A 12,990-nucleotide genomic window follows, 5' to 3' on the forward strand; every position below is an offset into this window, starting at 1 on the left:
CTGCTGATGGTGACTGGGGTATTTGCCTTATGTACCCGCGTGCTTGCCTTTTAATCACCGAACTTTTGTTTTGTACTTCACTATTAGTTAGTGATGCAAATGGAGGCTGAAATCCATGTGCCTGCTGAAGTCACTTCTCTAGGAGCCCCAGGCACCCTGGGCCTACAGTCTTTGTCATCCTGATCTCTGGTGCTCTCAATAATGCAGCAAGCCTTTGCTCCACCAAAGCGTCACCTGTCTAGGTGAGTCGTGCCATCCCCTATCTGAAGTGACAGCCATCTTTGAGTACCAGCATCTTAACTGACTTCTCTTTCATCATCCATGTTAGAGAAATAACATTTTCGACAAGGTGTTGGGTTCCCCCCCCCCTTTCTTTATTCTTTCCCCAGCCCCCCTTCACCCCTTAGTTAGAGCACCTGATCAAAAAATTATTTCTGACAAAGATTTCCTGCTCCAAATTAAATGAGCTCAAGGAGACGGAGCATTTTCACGCAGAAAGAAAGTGAAACGTTGATGTTGGAAGTTAATGAATCTGGTAGCAGAGAGAACATTATTGAGACTGGATAATATGATCTAACAGCTTTCCCTCTTCTTATCCTCCCCGTAAAGAATGTATGGAAGTCAGTTATGTGGCATGATTCTAACATCTGTCCTACCCCATAATGGTAATTTGTATAAGTAATGGAAACAGGTTAAATACTTCCATTCTAATGTTGCCAGCAGGGATGAAAATGAACATTTCAATGAAATAATCTCGACAGAGCAGGGAGAGGAGGGGTGGATGGACTGATTCATCTCCAGCTCTCTTTGGTGATCCGAACACTAATGAGAATGCTTGAATGTATAGTGTATCAGATAGAAGGGGAAGAGCAAGTAAATTTCTCAGATTAGAATCACTGTGAAAATATACCCGCATGCAAGCTGCTTCGCTCTCCAATTGCCAGTGTTGGCTAATAATTTGCAGCATTCATTTTAAGGGGATAGGGGAGAGAAGAGAAGGAGGTGAAGAAGCTTTTTGTTGGTTTTTAATGGAATGCCTTTAAGGGTTATCATTCAACCTGCTAGAAGCACAGAGGTTGTTCTTGTTACAGTACCTTATCTACTTTTCAGACCCATTGCATTAGAATTAGAGGGTAGGCAGTTCTAGTATTTTGCCCCCCATTTTGCTGCAATTAGAAATGAAAGACACAAACCACTGTAGTAAGGTTATTTGGTTGCCTGATAGTCTGTGCTGCTCCTCAGCCATTGTCATAACTAAGCCATATTTTTCCACTGTAGTGACACTGTAATACAGACACACACACAGATTTGTAGCATCTGTGCCAGAATTTTGTATGAACATTTGTATATACTAATATAGAAAATTTGCAAATCTTCCAGCAGGCATGTTAACCTCTCACAATGTGAGATTTTGGATTCTTTTGTAAAACTCTCATGACTGTATACTGGAAACGTATCTGTAAGTGGTTTTTTTCCTCTCCCTCATGTTTTTTCTGTAACGAGGGAGATGTGTGGCTATAGATTGTCTTTTCTAGCCGTGCTTTTTTGCCCAAGATGTGAAATGTGTTCTTGTGTGCGGTGGAAGTCACCCCCAGCCTAGAGCGCAGTTTGTGCAAGGTGACAGTGTGGGCTGTGAAAACTTCTGCAGCTGCTGTCTCCTGTTGGCTGGGTAAATATTAGAAGCTGTGGAAATACATCTGTTGAAAAATGGTGAACACTCACATCGTGCCATTATTGTTTAGTTCCAGAGTAGGCCCTGATTTAGTGAAGAGTTTTAGACTTAAATGCATCCCTATTTGTTGAAACTACGAAATATGTATTTCAGTGAAAATTATTTTGGTATTCAACTGCTTTACTGAATTGTGGCCTTCCGTACTTAGGTGTTTCTTCTGAATAAATTTATTTATTTATTTGGAGGATTTAAAATCAGGTCTTGAAGAGTTTACTACATTTAATTTTGTAGACTGTTAAACACAATGATTACTTTTTGTTCTTTTCAAAATAATGTATTCAATACTGAATCCCTTTTTGAATGGCAAATAATATCTCCGTAGAGGCAGATTCCTTCAAAAGCACAGGTCCGAGGTTACAGAAAGGTTTTATGTGAGAATATTTATATTTTTAACCACATCCTTACATTTTGGATCTCTGTCTGCTTTTTCAAACAATGGATGTGTATTTATAGTGTAAATATTCTCACTGAAGCAAACACAATGTGCTGGGCTACTCACATGTACAATATATAGCGTCTCATGTCCACTTAGATTAGAATGCATAGCTTTTAACACTGCTCAAAGATGACAGTGTATCTATGGGGAAGCATTGGCATCCAGAAGGCACATTTTATAGGCAAAAAATATTAGCAAGACTTAATAATAAGAAAAGAAATATAAAAACTGCTCCCCCTAATTTTTAGTTGTCTGGAATTTGAAGCTTTTTCCTCTTTTTCCACCATGCATTTGCCTGAATCTGTGGATGCACAAATGAGAAGGAAGAGAAAAGCTGACATTATGTTCTGTAATTTCTTCTGCTTTGGATATAGTTTTTGTTGAGGAGGATCACTGCTTATATCTGCTCTTGGTATTTTTGTGTGGTTTCAGGACAAGTGTAAACCAGCAGTGTCTTTGCAGACGCAGGAATATCTGGAGAAGATTGCTGAGAGTTTCTCAGTCACAGAAAGATATGCTGTCTGAAATCTGTCTGTCTGTTGATCTACCTATTATAATTTAGGGGGAGAATCTGAACATCTTGCGCTTTTATTTGACATAGAATAATATTACTTGTCTCTGCAAGTAATTCTAATAGGAATATTTTTGCTGTGTTTAAAATTCTGCAGCTCGCTTATTTGTCAAATTTCTGTGAGAATTTTAGTAAAAGATGCATGTTTTTAGAAATTAACATTCTTCATTTTGTGTGCTTCTGAATTAGCTCTAACAGAAACCTTTTCAGTTAGAGAATTGCACTGACCTTGCAAAATACCATATGTTGAGTGTGCTGCTATTCATCTTATAAACATTAGTAGTCGTGAATGAAAAGGTATTCTGTATATCCTATGGTAACTAAAGGAGTTAAATAAAATCTTTTTGGTTGCAATGATAGAAAAGAAACATTTTGGACAAGTTACTCTATGGTTAAGAAGCATTATTTCTTTATGTTATTTCAGATAACAACTGTACAGACGTGTGGGTGTGCAGATCATGTAAATTAATTTTTATTTTTTTTTTAGAATCTGGCTTAAATTCTGAAATCATAGAAAGTGATAGTCCTGGCCAATCGTACATTCTTAACTCTTATATTGCAGTATATATTGGTAGGGGAGTGAACTCAATCGTGTAGTAGTCTCAGCAGAACCTAAGACTAGGAAAGTAAGTGAAAGATGGATATTTCACCCTAACACTCAGTTTCTTTGCTTTGACAGTTTAACACCGACCTTTCATGTAGTTTTAACGTTTCTTGTGTGGTTTAGCTCCTTTTATTTTTACGGTAAAGTGCAAAAGATCAAGAATAGAGAAAACACACCATCATAAATAAATAAAGGTAATTAAAACGTAGGGCAGTGGCTCGACTAGAGTTTCTAGTTAAGCAGATCTTTAGATGGGTATACGTAGCAATTATAAAAATACATATTTATGCAATTTAGAATTAAGTAAAGAGATGTAAGCAGATAATTCATATGGATTCTTACAAAATGCTGTATCAACTAGGGCAACATTTAGCACCTTCAACAGTTTCTTACATCTATTTATTAAAAATACTGGGATGTGAAAATTAGAGAAAATTGGCATAGTTCCACTGAGGTTAGTAAGAAGATAGCTGTTCATAAAAGCTCAGAATGTGGGCCCCCTCAGTTTTCAGCTTCTACTTGGTGACTGTCTGCTGATCATTACTAAGTTCTGTTGGTTTTTTTTTTAAATAAAAATGCCAGATGGTAACTGTCCATTTTTATGCATTTTAGGCCTCAGAGGTTTTTTTTATTTTTTATTTAAAAGTAATTTCAGAATCATAAACCATATTCTTCTATAACTGTTGTTTACTTTTCTGAAACTTAAAAATGTATTGTCTTTTGCTGTTAGAAATGACTGAAAACAGGTGTGTTTAATGAGAGAGCTAAGAGATCTTAGACTGTAGCCATGGGAGTGAATTCTGCTTGCAAACCTAGAGTTCAGAACTGCAGCAGTACTACTGTGCTCATATACCTGCAGAGTGTTTCAACAGCAGCATTAGTGCAAGACTGGGAAGCTGACTGACTTCTTAGTTCTTTTGCTATGTCTGTATTTTATTTTTCATTTTATGGACTAAATGCATTTTAAGAATTTTTTTTTTCTGGTTTTATAATGCTTTTCTGGCATCTTCCTGGCCTTTGGCCCCGGGATGATTTCTGTAGTGACTCCTATTGTGCTTAGTACTCACCGGTCCTTTTAAATATATTAGAAAACACCGGAGGCTGATGGATCTGTAAGGAATTGGACCCTGCTTAAAACTTTTTAAAAACCCAAAAGATCATATTATCTTCTGAAAAAAATTGACACTTAGAGGGCATATGGAAGATGCAGTGGGCTTCTTAAGGTTTAGCACTACCCCAGTACTAGATGGACTACTTTCCTACTTTATCTTAAAAGATTAGACTGAAGTAGTTAGGGGCTGCATTAAGACTGAATTGCAAAGGTGCATACAGAATGCAATGCTATTACTTATCTAACAAAAAAGAAAGTTTCAAAGAGTGTTCATATTACAATGAGAGAAATTATTTTTATTTTTCAGAAAAGAACTTTCAGAGTGTATTAGCAAATGTGTACAAAAAGGAGCTCAACTTGTACTTACGCTCCCCTCAATTGAAGAAGGCCTCAGCTTTGTTAACATGATAATATGTATTTTCTTTGTATCACATAGGAGCAGAAGTGTCTCTTTTCCTGGCATTTTTTCAGTATTGTACCATGGAAGGACATAGGCCACATTTCAGCATCACTTGCTGCACAGTTCACCTGACAAGGAGACATATTTTTATTCAATTACTGAAAATTGTTCACAATCCGTGTTTTCTACCTTGACATGCTTATAAATTATCTGCATTCCATTATCACTGTGATATTTTTAAGCTTCTTTTACAAAACTGGAGGGAAATGTGTACAAGTATGTTTTCTGCTTTGCAATAAAAGTGTACATTTATCACTTAGGTACATGTAAGCCACTTCTGTGAATTGGGCCCTTGGAGTAAATGTGTTTTGATGTAATGGCCATCTGCTCATGAATATCACATTTGCTAGTTTAAAAAATAGTTTGATATGGATAAACACATAGTTTGGTAAGATTGTATAGTTTCACCAGGTAGCAATACAATAGCAAAGTTTTATATTTACTGTGAGCCAATAATTAAGCTGGGATGGAGGTCTCAAGTGTTTTGTTTGTTGCTTTTAAAAATTAATCTCTAACATTTACTTTTAGTTTCTGACTGCTGTTTTCAAAATGGTAAATGCAGGACCGACATCAGATCATAACAGGAGGCAAAGTATATTCTCACCATTTCAGAAAACACAGTCTTGCTTCTCTTTTCACCTTGTAAAAATGAAAGCTGCTCTGTTCTCAGATGGACCCAGTACAGCCAGCCACCAGGAGACCCTGGAACAGCTGACCTGACACACTTGCCCCATATAGCTCCATTAAAGTCATGTGGCAGTGGCACAGAAATGGCCCTTGAAGCTGTAGCTAAAGCCAGTTTGCCGGAGAAGACAGCACTGATGAGATGGAGTTGGTCAAGCCAGTGGTTCTGAGTGCCTAGGTCTGAGGGGTGCAGGTCAGCTGCAACGTGCTGCGTATATGTAGTGCAGTAAATATAGCTCAGTGCCAGGCCATTTTTTAAGCTGATAAAAACTGGTTTACTAGGCTCTTTGTTTGATTTTGGTTTTGATATTATGGTATCTGCTGTGGTCCTGGCACATATTTTACTGCTGAAGTCAAAGTTTATTCTTAGGTAGCACTGATATCACACTGTAACCAGGACAGAGTATGTGGATTTATAGTATGTGGAGTGTGTGAGTGATGGCGAGTTTGGTTTCTGGATGTATCTTCAAAATTTGTCTTTATGGTTACTGCTTTTAGTACAGAAGACAGCAACGATGTAAAATGTGTGTGTTCGATAACTTTGTCTTGTTTTCCCCCCCGTCTCCCCTCCTGTATTTTAGCATATGTTCCTGAGGAGGAATTGAAAGCAGCAGAAATAGATGAAGACAGCGTGGAAGATGATGGGCTGTCTCTGGACATCCAGGAGAATGAGTATTTGTGCAATGAAGAAGCGGAGATCAAAGAGGCTCAAAGCTACCAGAACTCCCCAGTCAGCACTGCAACTAATCAGGATGCAGGCTATGGTTCGCCGTTTAGTGAAAACAGCGATCAGCTGGCCCATTTCAAAAGCACTTCCTCTAAAGAAGAGAAAGAGGATCCTCAGTGCACAGACAATGTTTCCTATCCACAGGACAGCTTGGCACAAATAAAAGCTGTGTATGCAAATTTGCTTTCAGAGACTTGCTGGTCCAGTTTAGCTTTGGACTTAAAGAAATCCAATCCAACCACCAGCAACAATGGAATCAGCCAGAATGAGAACACCACCAGTACTGACACCAATGCCAATTCCCAGAGTACTAGTACTACCAGTACCAACACTAGTACCAGTACAACCACCAGTAATACTAGTAACAGTAATAGTAACAGTGGTGGCTCGGGTTACGACTGGCACCAAGCTGCATTAGCTAAAACTTTGCAGCAGACCTCATCGTACGGACTTCTCCCAGAGCCTAGTCTTTTCAGCACAGTACAGCTTTACCGGCAAAACAATAAACTTTATGGGTCTGTGTTCACCGGTGCTAGCAAGTTCCGATGCAAAGACTGCAGTGCAGCCTATGACACGCTGGTGGAGCTAACAGTGCACATGAATGAAACTGGACATTACCGTGATGACAACAGAGATAAAGAAGCTGATAAGACCAAACGGTGGTCAAAGCCTAGAAAACGATCACTTATGGAAATGGAAGGCAAAGAGGATGCCCAAAAAGTGCTGAAGTGCATGTACTGTGGGCATTCGTTTGAGTCTTTGCAAGACCTCAGCGTCCATATGATAAAAACAAAGCATTACCAGAAAGTGCCTCTGAAGGAGCCAGTACCAGCCATCACTAAATTGGTCCCTTCTACCAAAAAGCGAGCACTTCAGGACTTAGCTTCACCTTGTTCACCGGAGCCAACAGGGATCACTGCAGAAGCTTCACTGGGTGAGTCTGCAAAGGATCAGAAAACTGCCAACCCCTATGTGACTCCAAATAACCGCTATGGCTATCAAAATGGTGCTAGCTACACTTGGCAGTTTGAGGCACGCAAGGCCCAAATACTGAAATGCATGGAATGTGGCAGTTCCCATGACACTTTGCAGCAGCTCACTGCTCATATGATGGTCACTGGTCATTTCTTGAAGGTGACCAATTCTGCTTCCAAAAAAGGCAAACAGCTAGTCTTGGACCCTGTAGTGGAGGAGAAGATACAGTCTATACCTCTTCCACCCACCACCCACACAAGGCTACCAGCCTCCAACATTAAAAAGCAGCCTGATTCCCCAGCGGGCTCCACAAACTCAGAGGAGAAGAAAGACCTGGAGAAGGAAAAGGTGGTGGTCAGTGAAACAGAGAAAAAGATTAAAGAAGAGAATGAGGACACTACAGAGAAATTTGAGCCAACAACTTTGTATCAGTACCTCAGAGAGGAGGACCTAGATGATAGTCCTAAAGGCGGAATAGACATATTGAAATCCCTGGAGAACACGGTGACAACAGCTATCAGCAAAGCTCAGAATGGAGCTCCTTCCTGGGGAGGATATCCCAGTATTCATGCAGCTTACCAGCTCCCGGGAACAGTCAAACCCCTTCAGCCTGCGGTGCAGAGTGTTCAAATGCAGCCGTCCTACGCCAGCAGTGTAAAATCACTGTCGTCAGAACACAATGCGCTCATCCATTCCCCAGGCAATCTCACACCCCCACCTCACAAGAGCAATGTATCTGCTATGGAAGAACTAGTGGAGAAAGTTACAGGTAAAATCAATGTGAAGAAGGAAGAAAAGCCTTCGGAGAAAGAGAAGAGTTCGCCAGTCAAACCCATGTCACCTGCTGCTAAAGAAAACAAGGACTTGCCAAAAGCAGAAGAAATAAATAACAAACAGCAGCCGAAGAAGAGCTCTGAGACAGAAGTTCAGAAGGTCAAAAAGGATAGTCCAGCAGAAGCACATACGCCAAATGGTACAGAGCCACTTAAAACAAAGGTTGCAAATGGCTGTAACAATTTAGGAATCATCACAGATCATTCACCTGAGCCATCCTTCATTAATCCGTTGAGCGCTTTACAGTCCATTATGAATACTCACTTAGGCAAAATTTCTAAGCCGGTAAGCCCCTCTCTGGACCCTTTGGCCATGCTGTACAAAATTAGCAACAGCATGTTGGACAAACCCATTTACCCAACCACTCCGGTCAAGCAGGCTGATGCTATTGACCGGTATTACTATGAGAACAGTGATCAACCTATTGATCTAACAAAGTCCAAAAATAAACCTCTTGTTTCCAGTGTGGCTGACTCTGCCTCATCCCCGCTGAGGGAGAGCGCCCTGCTGGATATTTCTGATATGGTGAAGAACCTCACAGGGCGTTTGACACCCAAGTCTTCAACTCCATCTACAGTGTCAGAGAAGTCTGATGCTGATGGGAGCAGTTTTGAGGAAGCTTTGGATGAACTGTCACCAGTACACAAGAGGAAGGGCAGACAGTCCAACTGGAACCCTCAGCATCTTCTGATCCTTCAAGCCCAGTTTGCTTCCAGCTTGAGGGAGACCCCAGAAGGCAAATACATTATGTCGGACCTAGGTCCACAAGAGCGGGTACACATCTCTAAGTTTACTGGTCTTTCCATGACCACAATTAGCCACTGGCTGGCCAATGTGAAGTATCAGTTAAGGAGGACAGGTGGAACTAAATTTTTAAAGAACTTGGACACAGGACATCCTGTTTTCTTTTGCAATGATTGTGCCTCTCAGTTCAGGACTGCTTCTACATACATAAGTCACTTAGAGACACACCTAGGGTTTAGTTTGAAGGATCTGTCAAAGTTGCCACTTAATCAGATTCAAGAACAGCAGAATGTTTCAAAAGTCCTCGCAAACAAGACTTTGGGCTCACTTGGAATTGCCGAGGAGGATTTAGGCTCCACATTCCAATGTAAGCTCTGTAACCGAACTTTTGCAAGCAAGCATGCAGTCAAACTGCACCTTAGTAAAACACATGGCAAGTCCCCAGAGGACCATCTGATCTATGTAACTGAGTTAGAAAAACAATAGCGTCCAGGTAAGCAGCCAGGTATGCAAGTGACCACAGGAACATTGCACTAAACTTCTTCATAGTACTGCACTAGGCCTGACCTGAGCCTCTGAAATCAGTCTTACTTTTGTTGCTGAACTGCCTATCTGGACCTTGTTTTTTCTTACACTTATTTTGTAGTTATATTTATATGCTCTTTGTCTGATCTGTGCATGGTTATTTTTTGTTTCTGTTTTTATTTTTTGTGAGTCAAAGTCTGACCTTTATTTTCAACATCTGTCCTTGATGTTAAGCTATCTTTTGTAGAATATAGTGGGAGACACTATTGAGAGACATTAATTTAGCCGTAAAGAAAGACACAAAGAACAATGATAAAGAGACATCCTAAAATTACAAAGTTGCCATGACAATAAAGGTCACAGAACCTGGTAGTGTCAAGTTTTAACCCTCTGAGAACTGTAATAGCATTTCTGTGCCTTTCCCAGTGACTAAGTGAGTAAATAAGGAAAAACAAAACAAAAGGCTTAAAGGCATTTCATTCAAATAAAAGCTGTGTCGGAAGCAAAACTTTTTTTTTTAAATGAATGAGCTTCTTTTTTTTTTTTTTTTTTTTTTTTTAATGCAGAACTGGTTTGTGAAGAAATTGTGCATGCAGTCCTTGGAAGAAGGAGAGCTGTGTAGTACTCAAGGGGTTAGGAAGCCACAACTGTATAAGTTAAATAATAAATAAAAAAAAGCAAACCAAGTTGCCACTATGCCCAAACCCTCTGGATGCTGAGAATTGCCACTTTTTGGCAAAAAAAAAAAAAAAAAAAAAAAAAGTATGCAAGCTGTTATTTAAAACAAGTGTAAAAATGCTCTTTTCTTTCCTCTTTTTTTTTTTTTTTTTTTTTTTTCCTGTAAAATACTGCAGTTTATAGTTATTTACAAATGTTAAGCTTTGGTACAAGCTGACCTTTCTATAGTGTGCTGCATTGGTAAATGAAAACAAAAAAAATGGGGCAAATGTTGGATTCTGTTCCTTGTAAATTGCCAGCATCAGCTTAAAAAAATACATGTTACATATCGTACCATTTTAAACTGTTCAACTTTCTTTGTACCTTCTGGCTGTATGCTTTCTCTTTTAACTTTTTATATTGTCATTTTATATTCGATTTCTGTGTATATAATGTAAAACCACACTTTTTGAATAAAATTTAGTTCCTGCAGCTTGATATAAATAGAGGAATTTTACTGGCACCTGCATCTTTCCAGATGCATGTACTTAAAGGAACTATCTGACAAAAAAAATAAATAAATAAAAATAAAGCAAGCAATGCACTATGAATTATACATTTTGATGTTTTATCATTAATATTGTACAGTACATTTTGGTTCACACAATTAAAGCCACTGTTTTCTCAAGTGTAAAATAAACCCACATGCAGTTCTTGATTTACATACATTGTCATGTCGTCATTATATTGCCTTTGAGGTGTTATTCCAGCAATAAGAGGCATCGTTTATATAATCAACCAGCAAAAATCCATTTGAAATCATCTCTCATGATCTGTACGCTGACGTGTTTCATTTGAAGCCGTAATACTAATAACCTCTTAAAAGAGATTTGCAGCAGGTACGTACCGCAGAAGGTACAGGATCAGTGGGTCGCCGTCAATTAGCGACGGGCATTCTGCTCATCACTGAAGTACACGAAGGGCTGCAAAGGTTTCGGCCAAGTTGATTTTCCTATGCTGTATGACTGCGCCCGTAGTCATTTTCTGTGTGTGTTCAAAGACCGTCTCCTCCTTTCCTTCTCAGGCAAAACACCTTTTGATTTCAACAGTTGCATAGTCAGAGGCTGTGGCTTCTGCCCCTGTAGTCTGTTGAATGCTGCGGTACTTGCCTTTCTGGCAGCGGTGAAGACCTCTGAGGCTTTGACACCAGTTTTTACTTACAGTACAAGAAGGCAGACCTGCGTTTCTCTGTACTTTTTAAATATTGCATTTTGAGGTAAGCTGAGTGCTATCATATCAGGTGTTTCCCTTAATCTTTATTTCTGTTCTGTTGAATGCAGATGTCATTTAGAATGTAAAAGAGAGCTGTCAGAGCCTTCACTACTCTATCTCCTGAGTGCTTTGACAGTTACAGTGTATGAAAGCCTGGGATCTGCTATCCATTACACTTTTTGGAGGGGCTATTAAATATGAGGACCTAGAGGGGTTTGCTTTCACATGATATTAGTGATACTATTTCGTTATATATACTTCTGTGTACGTATGTGTATTTCTGCTCCTTCTTTTCAGTTCTTCTGAAAGTAATTTGAATGTAAGACCTTTGCTTCCAAATACAGCGCAGTTCTACATTTAATCTTTAGTTACAACCCCAGAAATATTCATGCATTGTTCTGTTTTCTGCAAGAGCCTATCAGGTCCGGGTCGGTTACATTTACATAGTATTTCTAAGTAGTGCAAGAAAGTGCCATGAGGTTTTTTTTAAATGTCCCTTACTTTCTTCGCTGCTAACTACCTATGTCCTTCAGGGGATCTAGCCATTTAGACATTTCAGTTCAATTACTGGATGATTATGTACTTTGGGCCCAAGGGGTGGTGAGGAAGAATAACAGTCAGGCCTATGGCTGTAATACAGAGTCTTTAAATAATAACCCTTTGAAGTTTTGTTTACTTTACCACGGGCCTGCAAACATGTGATTATAGAATATGCTGTATTACATTGCAGTAGTGGGTGAAAAGGTTGAAAGGGAGAAATAATAGCTCTAAAGTGGGTTTGAATCTAATGTAAATCCATTAAAACTCATTTTGAAACACGGCATGTAAAGTGAGTTCTCAACACCAGGTGACTCCCTCGAGAGGTGTTTATGACATTGCTAAATCCGTTCAGTTCTGATAGCTTCAGAATTGGTCAATCACTCATCATCTGTGCCAGCATCTGAAGAAAGTCCATTTAGAATAAACTAGCAGCCTTACCTGGTGACTATGCTGATGTAACACTTTCTAAGACTGAAATATGAAGTAGCTGAAAATTTGAGGGCTCTGATGTTTCACTTGCTTAACAAAATGAAGCACAGTGACAGTATGATCTTTATTCTTCGGAGTTTTGCCACTTTTGTTTGAATATTGCATTTCCGAAAAAATTCCTTTTTAAAAAAAATTGCACAGTTTAAAACCGAGTTACTCTTTTCCTCAAAATAGGTTTGCAGGTTTTTTTCTTCTTTATTTCATTCAGATTTCGATGAAGGTAAGTTTGTGCTATTCTACTAGTAGCTACTAAAGCTACTGCATGGAAGAGACCACATAGCCTTTCAGGACTGGTCTTGAAGAAGAGAGATGTAACAGCCTTAAAACCCGTAGTAGCCTCTGTAAGCCTGTATACCTGTTTTGTGACGTATTCAAAACTCATTGTATCTGATGCTTTTCAGAGGGGAATAAAGCTACTTTTTTTTCAGCATTACATTGCTGGTATTTACATGTTTGCTTGTATCTGTTCTGAGAGGGGAAGAGCTTGGTTTGTCTGTTTCACGGGTTTGATTTCTGCTTCTGTGCACTTTTCTGTATTGCTATTTTGAAGCTGATGCAAACCACTGCAAATTTGAGAGGTCTGTGTACTGATGACATTAGTCCTGAATGAAATGACTTTTTTTTTCTTT

At 39.2% G+C, this 12,990-nt stretch overlaps 1 protein-coding gene across 1 annotated transcript in view; it reads left to right on the plus strand.

Moving 5' to 3' along the window:
• Window positions 1-10,782, plus strand: part of TSHZ1 (teashirt zinc finger homeobox 1) — a 54,388-nt gene extending 43,606 nt beyond the window's left edge. Inside the window, exon 2 of the mRNA XM_049830176.1 lies at window positions 6,180-10,782. Coding sequence (XP_049686133.1) covers window positions 6,180-9,364 — 3,185 coding nt within the window. The 3' untranslated portion in view covers window positions 9,365-10,782. The remainder of the gene's footprint in view (window positions 1-6,179) is intronic.
• The last annotated feature ends 2,208 nt before the right edge of the window (window positions 10,783-12,990 follow it).

The sequence above is a fragment of the Accipiter gentilis genome, chromosome 27, assembly GCF_929443795.1.
Source record: "Accipiter gentilis chromosome 27, bAccGen1.1, whole genome shotgun sequence".
NCBI lineage: Eukaryota > Metazoa > Chordata > Aves > Accipitriformes > Accipitridae > Astur > Astur gentilis.